General features: G+C 35.7%; 1 protein-coding gene and 1 long non-coding RNA gene across 2 annotated transcripts in view; both read left to right on the top strand.

Moving 5' to 3' along the window:
* LOC143212016 (uncharacterized) overlaps positions 1 to 4,599 on the top strand; it is a 68,946-nt gene extending 64,347 nt beyond the window's left edge. Inside the window, exon 3 of the long non-coding RNA XR_013009590.1 lies at positions 277 to 4,599. This is a non-coding gene — a long non-coding RNA (uncharacterized LOC143212016). The remainder of the gene's footprint in view (positions 1 to 276) is intronic.
* A 2-nt stretch (positions 4,600 to 4,601) lies between these two features.
* Positions 4,602 to 12,144, top strand: Mcm10 (minichromosome maintenance 10 homolog). Its single transcript, XM_076430182.1, has 2 exons — positions 4,602 to 5,647; positions 8,715 to 12,144. The coding sequence occupies exon 2, from the start codon at positions 8,724 to 8,726 to the stop codon at positions 10,887 to 10,889; it is 2,166 nt and encodes a 721-aa protein (XP_076286297.1). The 5' UTR covers positions 4,602 to 5,647; positions 8,715 to 8,723; the 3' UTR covers positions 10,890 to 12,144.
* The last annotated feature ends 487 nt before the right edge of the window (positions 12,145 to 12,631 follow it).

The following is a 12,631-nucleotide window of genomic DNA, read 5'->3' as shown; positions in this document are numbered from 1 at the left end:
TTTAGTATATATTATCTTGCGCCCCACGTTTCTCGTTTTAAATCTTACAAGTATTTTTATAGCTATTCAAAATTCACAATCACAAATTTTCAGGACTATTTGTACGAGGTTAGGAATCTGTATGGTTCTAGATTAAATTATTTTATACTTTTTAGTCCGTTTTAAAAATATGGTATTTTATACTTTTTAGTACGTTTTAATTAAAAATTTTATTTTATACTTTTTAGTCCGTTTTAAAAACGTGGTATTTTTTAAAAATTTATTTTTATTTTTTAGGAGGGAATCACCTGATGCTCGGCTCGCGCCGGAGTTATTCAGCTAGAACCTGCATATTCAGGGACTAAGTTGGTATATCGGTCGTAAGGGACGGGTATATACGCGTTCCGGAAACCAAAGCTTTGGCTCGTAAATGCGTTTAGTACCCGCCGCGGGTACTAGCCGTAGCGATTGCAAAAGTTCAATTCCAGTCTCGTCCGTGCTACACAGCTCAGGTGTGTCCGTCCGTCCGGCGACCGGCGCCCATTTACCACCAAGGAGGATAGATAAAGCGATAACGAGACATTTCGTGGAGTTACATTATCGCCTGGGTTTAACGTCCTCTCCCCGCCCCCCTATCCTCCCTCTCTCTCTCTCTCTCTCTCTCTCTCCCTTTCTCTCTATTTCAAATATCCTCTCGCGAAACCAGTGTCGCGAGTTGCAACAGATGGCAACGCGGAATTCGCCAGGCGATGATGCATTCTATTAGCTCAGGCCTGGCCAACCCAAATGGTTTCACGGGCCACTTTGTGATGACGCGTAACGTTACAGCGGGCCGCGCTTTAGGTAAACATGGTTTTAAGAAATGTAACACAAATACAAAATAAATAAAACATTATTGTTACACTAGAGGGGAGTTGTTGCTCGCTCGCTTCGCGAGCTTCGCAAGTAGGGTTATTAAGCTGTCAAACGACATTTGCGTACGTAACGAAAATGTAAATTTCTATTGAAATATTGATTAAAAGCTACGACGTTCGTTTTTTTTTTTGTTGTATTGAAATATAATTCTAAAAGCACTTTTAGTTTTTCCCGAATTTTCCATTTTTCCGCGATACTTTTCCAATTTTTCTTATCCTATAACTTCGTTCGGACTAATACGAACATTTTAAAAAAAGAATTAGCCAAGTCGGTCCAGCCGTTCACAAGTGATGCGCTTACCAACGAACAGCATTTGATTTTTATTTATATAGACTATAATTCAATATAATTAACTCTCGAGTCCTAATTAACGAGATTTATCCTTTCTTTCACTTAATTCTTGTGAATCTATATTTACGTTCGACGTTGCACATCTTTTGTTAGCTGGTTCTCTAAATTGGCATCAGTTAATGAAACACGTGATGAACACTTTGTAAATTTCATCTTCGAGAAAAATGTTTCACATACATATGTGGATCCAAAAGCAGTTACAACTTACAACTCGTTGTGCAAAATATCTTGAGTTGGTATATCTCTCGGATGTAATATAAGTATTGTAAACATTAAATTTTGATATGTGGACGCAAAAATTTGCTTCATTTCATTGTTGCACTGTAACTCAATTACATCAAAGATATCAAATATAGAACTGGAGTTCGTAGTCGCACTTGCGCACTGTAACAATGACACTTGATTTATTTAATAATTCACCTACTGGAAGCCTATTAATAGGATTTTCAATAATTTTGCTGTACCAAAAGAAAGCATAGAAATTTTCTTTTACATTGCAATTTTAAATGAAACTATTAGTTGACGTTATTGACGGTGTCTTGTTAGTTCATAATGCAAATTGCTGTTACTATTAATGGTTCCATTAAAAAGTGTTTAGCCATGAAGCATAGATTTTTCAAAATTAAGCGATAATCACCGGTCGGTAATGTGTTAATATTTTTTGTATACATGCAACAAGAAACAAAAGTTTCAATAGAAATATAAAATCGCCTGGCGGGCCGCACAATTTAACATGGCGGGCCACATGCGGCCCGAGAGCCGCGCGTTGGCCAGGCCTGTATTAGCTCATCCCAGTTTCCGCCGTGCGGACGATTGACAAATGAAAAACTCCCCCTTCCAACTTCATTCTCATTCTTTTCACCATACTTTAATCCTTGATGCTATTCGATTGTACTGGTAATTAAGCCTACTGCTACCAGGTGCTTCGAAATTACTTGTTTTCATTTATCAGTGTAGAATTATTCAAATTATAATATTGAGCAATTTTTACCCTGCTCTACATTCGCGCAGATCTACAAAAGGTAATTGTTACATTTTCAATATAACATGAAAAAGTTGTACGAAACAACTTTTAGTATTTTCTCTGGAATTCCCACCAATTGACATTTTTCCAACATTTTTTTTCACGTGTTCTAACTGCTCAAAGAAATCCAAGTCATACGGTCCAATATTAAAAACGTTATCGTTTTTTTAAGAGTCTCCGAATATTCATGGGAGGCACTGTGAAACCCATAATCCCCCAATTTACAAGATAGTACCATTCTATACACGTTGTTAAAGTATAGTACACATCATCGTTCCCTAAACTGCGAAATATTCGAGGTAGTGAACGTGTTATTACAAAAAGAATCGAGTGTTCTATTACACCATTGCTCTATTACTCTGTTAACAGGTTGAACGCCATAGTAGTCACCGGTGACTTGCACCATTCTTTTTATCCGGTTAGTACATAATCGCATGAACATCGTAGACGTTTGAAATTTACTTATAAATTAAATGATTGCAATTTGGTGTTCCTGGTTTTTTCGATTTGATTGGAAGTTTGTAGAACATCGACTTATTACCGTCGAAATGAGCTGGATTATAGCGTAAAGTGAGAACTTCATTATCTAGTAACTAACAATTGTCCTCAATAACGTTGATCGCTTCTATGATCGGAACAAATGAGACTGTACGAAGCCCGCAACATGCGTGCGGCATTCAATGTGTCGACACGAACATGGGACTTTCTACCGTACTGTTATTTCACACTTCGAACAAGATGACCTAACTTGATGACCACTTACCTTCTAAGACAGATTTGATAGCTCCAGATCGCTCGCAGTCAGAACATACCGAAACACCGAACCGGAAGAATAGATCTCGTCGGGGCGATCGATGGCAACAATTTCGCAAAGATTTTCGCGCCGATTTCGCGACGACGAATGAGAGAGGGAGAGAGAGAAACACACAGAGGAGAGGACAACACGATCGGAAAGTCGTTTGACGCGCGTCGCGATGCCGACTGGAGAAGTTCGCGTTCGCGGCGAGTGGGCAAACCGCACCGGCCGGACGCCGGCTCGCCGCGCCGGGACGCCGCCGGGACGTCGAGACGCATGCTCCAGGATACGTAGCGTCGCGCTACGGGAAACGACTGATGGAATGCAAGCAAGCTAATCATCGAGAGACACTCGAGGAGGCCCGGTTTTCATTCGCCTCGCAATCGAGAGCTGATCGACGACCGCCAACACCGGCAACCAAGTGCGGGTAATTGTCCTACTCACTCGGCCTCGCTTTAATCGAATATTCCTCGAGAACAATTCCTTCGAGCACCTCGCTCGGCCCACCACGAGAATCCAGACTCTGTTGCAAAAGAGGTCCCGTCACTATTCCAGGACACCGGAACCTAACAGGAATTGAATTGTTCCTGGTGTCCGGAAAATTTTCCTAACCCTCTTCCATCCAGTTCTGAATGAATCTATGATCTCGCTTCGAACTTGTCTCCTCTCGCCTCGCCCCTTGGCTAATAGCCTTAATAAAGAGGGAATTTCCGAACCTAATACATGTAGAATCGATCGTAGCATGAAATGTTTCTGAGAAGGACAGGCAAGTAATAATAATCGGAATGGAATAGCCGCACGAACGTTCGAACTGCCGTTAACGACGGCCCGGAATGCGAACGTCTTCGTTTAAATGCGCTTCGCCGTGCCTAGAAAGTATAGATCATTCGAGCGAGGCTGCATCTTCTCGATTCCTACCCATGGGACGTCTGCGCCGAGCAATTTACCATCCTCAACCCCATCACGCAGGTTACGACACGATGCCGACCTGTTAAAGCGTTCACTGGCGAACCGCCACCTCGAAATCCCACAAAATCTATCTTCCCCTCTCTCTGAAAAGTACACACTGTCACGACGCTGAATTTTGAGTTCCCCTTCGGAAGGCAACCCGCTTCTCAATTGTCGGTTTCCCTTCAGAAGGCAACCCGCTCGGCGTTTTAGCGTGACAGAAACTACAAAACTATTTTATATGTATAATAGAAAGATTTGCAAATAAAAGATTATTTATTATTTAGATTAAGGTGGAAATCAAATAAATAACTTTTGGTCTTCTCTTATTTCTTGTACTTTGTATACACAATGAACACGTTCGCGTTTTTTGTCTGGTATAGTAACCTTTTCAGGTATACACCAGTGGTCGGGCCCGTCCGGAGGGCCCAGCTGTGTATGAAAAAATACAATTTAATTTATTATTTGTCAATAGAAATAACTTTATTATTTTAAATAATAATTCATTTAAAAACTTGCTCAAATAATAAATAATTATTTGCGTTCCGTAATTTGACGATGCCCGAACGTATCTACAAGTGAGAGAGTAACAATCGTGTTGTGTTGTATCAGAGTTATCTGTTTCATATTCTTAGACTTTAATACAATATTTCAACTATTTATTCAGTTTTATTACAACTCTTAATTATAAAAATTGAAAATATTGGAAAATATTGTATACATATACAACTACGACACATCCCCCTTCATAAAAGAAAGAAGAAGAAATGCGTCGCGAATCCATCTATACAAAAGTTTCGGTACTACGTCCTCCTTTGCAGTCGTCATGAAGTGAATATTTTATAAGTGCGGTCAATTTTCACCGCTACCAGCTTATGAGAATAGAACGAATAGAACTGACAAGCTGAAAACTTGTCAACTTTTACACGAATACGTTGCTAAATAGAGTTGCTACGTAACCGTTGGTTACAATTAGCAACTCTATACTGGCTTCCGTTTTACGTTGACTTACATATCTCAAACGTCCATAAATCTCAAAAATCTTAGATTGATATATATTTACGTATAATTCCCATTAATTATTCAAATAATAAATGATGCTTCTATATATCAGATTTTAATTATTAATTTTTTGTTCGATTTCAATAAGATTCAAGATACATATAATAATGTAAGGTTAATCAACTAATAATATATTTATGGATATAACTATGTTAATTTAAAAAATGAATAGAATAATTTTTCATTATATTAGTTATTCTCTTAGTTTTTCGATCGATCAGAAAATTTCGATTCGAATAATATTTAGTTAATCAATATATGGTAGATTTCGAATAAAATTCTGTGATAAGATTAGATAAAATTAGACAGATATTCAATAGTATATATATATATATAGTTGCGCATATCATATACATAGGATAGATACGTTACTATAGCTTCTTTCTGTAAGAAAGCGCGGGAAAATGGCCAAATACATGGCCTAACGGCGTGACAGTGACCGAGAAGCCTGGTGCTTACTGAAACGGTGCGGAAAGTGACATATTAAATCGGTTAAGAATGTTTTTGAAACTGTAATTCGGTTTACTAATTAATATTATATTTTTGTTACGTCTTAAGTATAAAGAAATTTGGTGAGTATGATTTATTTACGAGTTGAATAGATAACTGTGCAGTGGATTCCCATAAAACGCAATCAAGAAATTACGACTATTTATATACCCCTGTATACACTCCCATCCATAAATCACCGGACACTTATCTTCAGCAAAAAAGCTTTCAGCTTGATTTTATTGTTTTATTTTGATTAGATGTAGCTATTTACCGATAACTAGCATAATTCCTGTTGAAAAATCAACGGCTGGCTTATTTCTGGAGGTATGCCACTCATTTATGTTTAGCACTTAATCCTGTAGAATTTCTGGGATAAAAACATATTTGTGTATCCTTTTGGGCTACTGGCCACCTGTGTACCAAATTTGAACTTTCTATGCCTTCTGTGTTTCGAGATTTGTTCTACTGTTACAGAAGATGGAGAAATAACATTAATTTAAGTTTAGCACTTGAGCCTGAAGGATTTCCGACACAATAACATACTCGTGCACCCCTTTGGGCTAACGTCTACCTGTGTGCCAAATTTCAACTTCCTATGCCTTATGTTTAAAGATTTGTTTTACTGTTACAGAGGACAGAGAAATATAGAAGCGGACACAGAAGTTTAAGACGACTATCTTTTCAGTAGATTATCGCATTATATTAGAGGTACTAAACATTGAACAATCCTCAATTGTTCTTAACATTTACACATATATTTGCACTCTATGTACGAGCAACCTACATGGACTCTTTTGAAACATAAACAGTGTTAAGGCAGAATACGCATGAAACTTTCAATGCTGTATTTGCTGCAGACATTAATTTAAGACTTTTTTATGAGAAAGGTGTTTATGTTAATATAAGTAACAATAATTTCTTTGGAAGTTAATGTTTCGTGGGATAACCGTTATTTTTAATGGCTGCGGTACATCTTTGTGGCATCAAATCAATTAGCTTTACCCATTGTTCTATTGAAATCTTGTTCCACTCTGTTTCAATTGCAGTGTAAAGGTTACTCGAATTTCTAGATTTATATTTTTGTACGTTCTTTTTAACAATGTTCCACGAGTTCTCGATCGGATTAAGATCTGGTGATTGTGATGGCCATGGTAAAACAGTAATATTTTCTTCCATAAAGCACTGCTTCACGATTCTAGAGGTATGTTTGGCATCATTATCCTGCTGGAAGATGAAATTGTCTTCCATATATTTACATGCATAAGGTATCATGGTTTCCTTTATAATGTCCAAATATTGAAACCTTCCCATAATACCATTCATTTTTCGAATTGATCCTGGACTGTTTCGCGTGAATGATGCCCACACCATTACACAACCACCACCGTGCTTCAGTGTTCCTTCGGTGTGCACTTTCTATTCAGATCTTCACCTTTTTGATGTCTGATATATCAAGAACTCTATTGAACTTCGATACTTAAGAGCAATTGGGAACTATTAGACTTTAGCATCTCTAATAAAATGCGATAATCTACTGAAAATGTACTTAATTTAACTTTAGCACTTGATCTTGAAGGATTTCTGGGATAAAAACATATTGTGTACCAAATTTCATCTTTCTACGCCTTCTGTATTTCCAGATTTCTTTACCGTTACAGAGGACAGAGGTTCCTCTGGCCAGAGGCAATATACTGATTGAATAAATATAGGAAAACAGAGATTGAGAAATTGTAGGATGATTATGAACAACTCTAGAAACCAAATTGGGAAACAATTGCCCCACTTAAATTTGAAAAATTATAAAATATAAGAATAATGATTAAAATTTAGAAGATGTAGGATATTTCGGTCAGATTTGATTTACATGTTCTTTAAATTAGAATAAATTAGTAAGTAACATTTAGATTTCATAATATAGGTCCTTTAATAACACAAAATCGTCTGCATTCAAACTTGCATAATTGTCCGGTGACTTGTACACACAGGAGTGTATAAATGTATAATTTTTCTTTTAAGCATTTCTTCGATCGTATTATGTGGAACCCACTGTATTTGAAAGTTTACAGGTTTTGCACTCGAAATTCACCCTTTCGCAAGTCAAATATACCCTTTTGCAAATCAATTTTAGCTTTTTGCAAGTTAAATATGTACACCCTTTTGCAAATCAATTTCAACCTTCCACAAATGAATTTTATCCTTTCGTGAATAAATTTTATCCTTTTTCAAGTCAAGTACACTCTTCCCAGATAGCACAAAGATGTCCCGAATGTCCTACGAACGTCTCCTGAACGTCTTGTGTTAGAAAACGGTACGTCTTAAAGACGTCCAGGAGACGTTTGTAGGACATTCGGGAGGTGTTTAAGACGTCCCTAAGAAGTCTTAAAGGACCATAAATGTTAATTAAATTAAAAGAAGGGAAAAGTAAAAATAGATTTCGACAAAAACGGGTTTAAAGTTAAACCAATAAATAGCTTTATTAGAAAAACAACTGTGGAATTGACATAAACAGTGTAATAAAAATAACAATTGCAATTAAAATCATAATAAAAATTACAATTACAATAATAATTGAAATTGAAAAATTGAAGTTGGAGAGTTGAAGTTGAAAAGATGAAATTGAAAAATTGAAATTGAAGAGATAAAATTGAAGTTGAAATTCAAGCCATAACACTAACTCGAACAAATAATACCAATGCTAATACTTGCTGCTAGATTATGGCTATATATAAAAACCACACTGTTTACGATCTTAAAGACATCTTTTTAGGACGTAAGACTTTCAGACCTAAAATAGACGTTAAATGGACGTTTTTAAGACGTCGTGTACTATCTGGGTTTTACAAGTAAAGTATTTTCAAGTAAGTTTTTAAAAAATCAAGTAAAAAGAATCAAATTAAATGTAAACTAATTGTTAAGAAATTCAAAATTTTATTTATTGGAAAAATACATCAAATTACCAATTCCTTAACATTGTAATATATGAAAACTGTGTATTGTGTAAACTCGCAGTAACAACACCTTCATGTAATTTAATCTAAATAAATAAGAAATAATGTTAAATTGATTTACAAACAGGTGAATTTAGAATGCAAAACCTATATTTGAAAATAATTGTATTTACACTGACCGAGTGATTTTTATTTACAGCCATTTAAAATGGATAACGACAGTGACTCCGACGTAGGCGATATTTTAAATGATCTACTAGCTAACGGTAACGCCGAAGAAACTCAGGAAGAACCATCGTCACCGCGTCCACCAAAAGTTGCAGCACTGAAAGAGTTAGATTATAATTTTTTAGAAAGTACACCTGAAACAGCTAATAAAAGCGAATTGCTTAATCTAGGGGGGAAAAGCGAAGTCTACGACAATAATCTTGATTCTTCGGATGAAGAAGACAGACGTTACTTCGAGGAACAAAAGTACTCTAGTTATGGTCGTGATATAAAATCGTTGTTAAAAAAAGATGCTACTAAGAAGACAGAAAACAAGACTGCAGCTCGTGAAATAAGTTCAAGATCATTTGACTTTCGTGCAGTGAAACAAACTACGAATGTAAATGGAACAATTGACAATAGCAATTCAACTAACAATAGTATTACATTTAAAGATGTTTATAGCGATCCATGTTTTGGGTTGAGAATCGTTACTCCGACTATATCCTCCGCAGAGTTGAAATCACGTATGACCGATAAAACAGCAGTGACGGTATCGAGAATTAAATTTTACGTTAACACAGGAAAAACGGATACTGATTGGGTAATTGCAGGTGTATTAGTAAATAAATCTCCAACAAAGACTTCCCAGAAAGGAAGCGCATATTCTATATGGAAAATAAGTGATTTATCTGAAAATATAAATACAGTATGTGTTTTCATGTTCAGCAATGCGTACAAATCGTTCTGGAAAACCACCGTCGGGACTGTGGTGGGTATTCTTAATCCGAACATCTTAGAATCGAAAGATAGCACCGATTTAGCCACATTGTCCGTTGATAATCCTCAGAAAATCATGATCCTCGGTAAATCCAAGGATTTTGGAAAATGTAAATCAGTGAAAAAGAACGGGGAGTCGTGTAATTCAATTGTGAATACTAGTCGCTGTGAATTCTGTGTTTATCATGTTCAGCAGGAGTATAAGAAGTGCTCTCGTAGAGCAGAGCTTCAAGCGTGTAGTAATACGCAGAAATTTTCCATAGATATGTTGAAGAATAAGAATCAACAGAAAAAGCCATTTAGTGGTAATAATAATATGCCTGAGTTTCATGCTGTTGTCGCAGTGAAAAATAAACAATTAGAAGAGAAAAATGCCAAGCGCTTAGCCTTACTCTCGGGTAGTCAAAAGACTGATAACTTTGGTGCGAAACCCATGGACAATGAAAAATGTAAAGCTATCGGTTCGCCAGGACAAGACATGAAAAAGAATTTTGAGGAGGTAAATAGATCGAGGGGTTGGAAAGCTGCTGTACTATCTCAATCGTCGACTGAAAAGCCTGTGACTATAACGTCTACTTTATTGAAGATAAATGCGGGTAGATCGAGCGACGTGGGAAAAAAAGATTCGAGCATGCTTTCTGGTTCACCTTTAGCTAATCCACGATTAGGTGTCGGCTGTCTCGGTGGAACGATAGATTTGTCACAACCGATAACTAAAAAACAAATGAATATAGCAAAGAGTAGTGCAATTAAATGGGTGCAAGAAAATGGAAAGATCAGAGCTAAGAATCCTAATAAAACGCGATTGAACAAAGAGGAAAAATTAGAAAAGGGGAAAAAACGAGCGAGGGAACAAGAAGATTGTGAGGAACAAGAAACGAAAAGGCCGAACGTGTTATCGGATAAATTTAAAGAAATGTTGCAAGCCAAGTCTGCTCATACCGACCTGATCGAAGAGTCTTACGAACAGGAAAAGGAGAAATATTTCAACAAGTCGGAAATGAAAGAAAAGATGGAGGAAAAGATGTTAACTACTTATAAGGTGTCTTGTAAAGCTGTGAGGTGTTTAATTTGTAAATACACATCGTTTTCTGCTTCGGAAATGTGTAAAGAGCAAAAGCATCCGTTGCGTGTTACCGATGCAACAAAGAGATTCTTCAAGTGTGCAGATTGCGGAAATAGAACTGTAAGCTTAGATAGAATACCTACGCATAGTTGTATAAAATGCAGCAGTTCAAATTGGATTAAGACTGCGATGATGGATGAGAGAAAAACGAATGTTCATGTTATTCCGTTGTCTATACGCGGCGACGAAGAATCACATTTAGGTTCGGCAATTAAAGACGCCAGTCTTAATCTCTTAGTTCCAGAGACAGATGGCAAATAATATCATGTCATACGTAATAAGTAAAACTTTATATATGTATATATGTATAATCGTGTGACGTTGTGTCTAAACCTTTATATCTATGAAACTGTTATACTTTATTTTATAATATAGGTAATTCTCTTTCTTCGTTTTTATTGTCCTTAATACGAGTATTTGCTGTGATTTATACGGGATGTCTCCAAATTCCTTCAACATCCGGAAATGGGACGTTCCTGAGATCATTTGAAGCAACATTTCCCTTTGCAAAAATGGCGTCCACGGCTTCGTTAAGGAGTTATTAACGAAAAACATGGACCAATCAGAGCGCGATCTAGACGCGTGTTGGTTGCTTCGTGGTTTTTTGTTAATAACTCCTTAACTAAGCCGCGGACGTCATTTTGCAAAGGATAATGTTGCTTCAAATGATCTCAGCCAACCTCCCATTTCCGAATGTTCAAGGAATTTTGAGACATCCTGTACAAGATACACAAATATAAAAAAAATCCTAACGTCATAAGGTATTTCAGATTTGTACAAGACTAATATTATTTTCAAAGCAATATTAAAAGAGAAAATATATGTTCAACTATAATCGTCTAAACGTACATATATACCAAGCAAAAATATCCTAGCTACAACCAGGTATAAAAATGGTATAAAATATGTCCCACTGTGCAACTCCGTTTTATTATATTATGCTAATATCCTTTTGTTTTACCAATACGAATAAAGTTCGATAATAGACTGGATTGGGCAACCTTTCTATTTAACTGCACTTAGTAACACGCGTGAACATGTCTTACCAATAATTAACGACACATTCTTTTCACTATAGTATGCAACCGAGTCTCATCCTTATACGTGTAAAAGGGAAATATTAATGAAATTGCAAATGCGAAGAGAGTCGTTATAATTGGAGCCTGGAAATATCGCTCATCACAATTCCATCACGGAGTAATCACACTATAAATACTGTTTATCATTTATTTAGTATATCACCATATAGACAGGGTATCCCAAAATTTCTATTACACAGGATATCTCTTTATCCATCGTATTTAGAAAAAATACCTCTAATAAAAATTGTGTGGTTTTCAAAGCTCTATAGAAATTTTTTAATATTTTATTTGACGTGATGAAGGTCATTTTAAGGTCAAGTTCACTTTTTTAAATGGCAACATAATTTTTTTATTACACCAACTTATTCTTTGAGAAAAAACAAAGTAAGTTTTATTCGAAACGTTTTTTAATTCGACAACAATTTTTTAAGTTATTCTATGCACTTCTTCTGGTGTTTTTATCATTAAATAATTTAAAAAGTTGTCGAATTAAAAAACTTTTCGAATAAAACTTGTTTTTTCTTATAGAATAACGTTGGTGTAATAAAAAAATTATGTTTCCATTTAAAAAAGTGAACTTGACCTTAAAACACCTTCACCACGTCAAATAAAATATTTAAAAAATGCACCTTTCTATAGACCTTTGAGGTATTTTTTCTAAATGCGATGGATAAAGAGATATCCCGTGTAATAGAAATTTTGGGACACCCTGTATATATATATATAATTACAAATCTATATATATATATATATATATATATATATATATTCTATGTTGGGTCAATCGGAAAGTTCCATTCGTCCATGTTATTGATGCAAGCGTATATTTTTATGTATTGAATTTTATTGAAAGATGTCTAAACTAAAAAGTTAACTTTACTTTAGACATTATTAGTTAATGACAGTTCTAGCTACGGCTAC

Source organism: Lasioglossum baleicum, chromosome 9 (genome assembly GCF_051020765.1).
Source record: "Lasioglossum baleicum chromosome 9, iyLasBale1, whole genome shotgun sequence".
In the NCBI taxonomy this organism is placed as follows: Eukaryota; Metazoa; Arthropoda; class Insecta; order Hymenoptera; family Halictidae; genus Lasioglossum; species Lasioglossum baleicum.
The sequence above is the reverse complement of the archived record's forward strand: the minus strand, read 5'-3'. Positions and strand labels throughout refer to the sequence as shown.

Bases quoted from the DNA above. Each gene is read 5' to 3' on its own strand.
- Mcm10 (XM_076430182.1), top strand. From the start codon at position 8,724: ATGGATAACGACAGTGACTCCGACGTAGGCGATATTTTAAATGATCTA.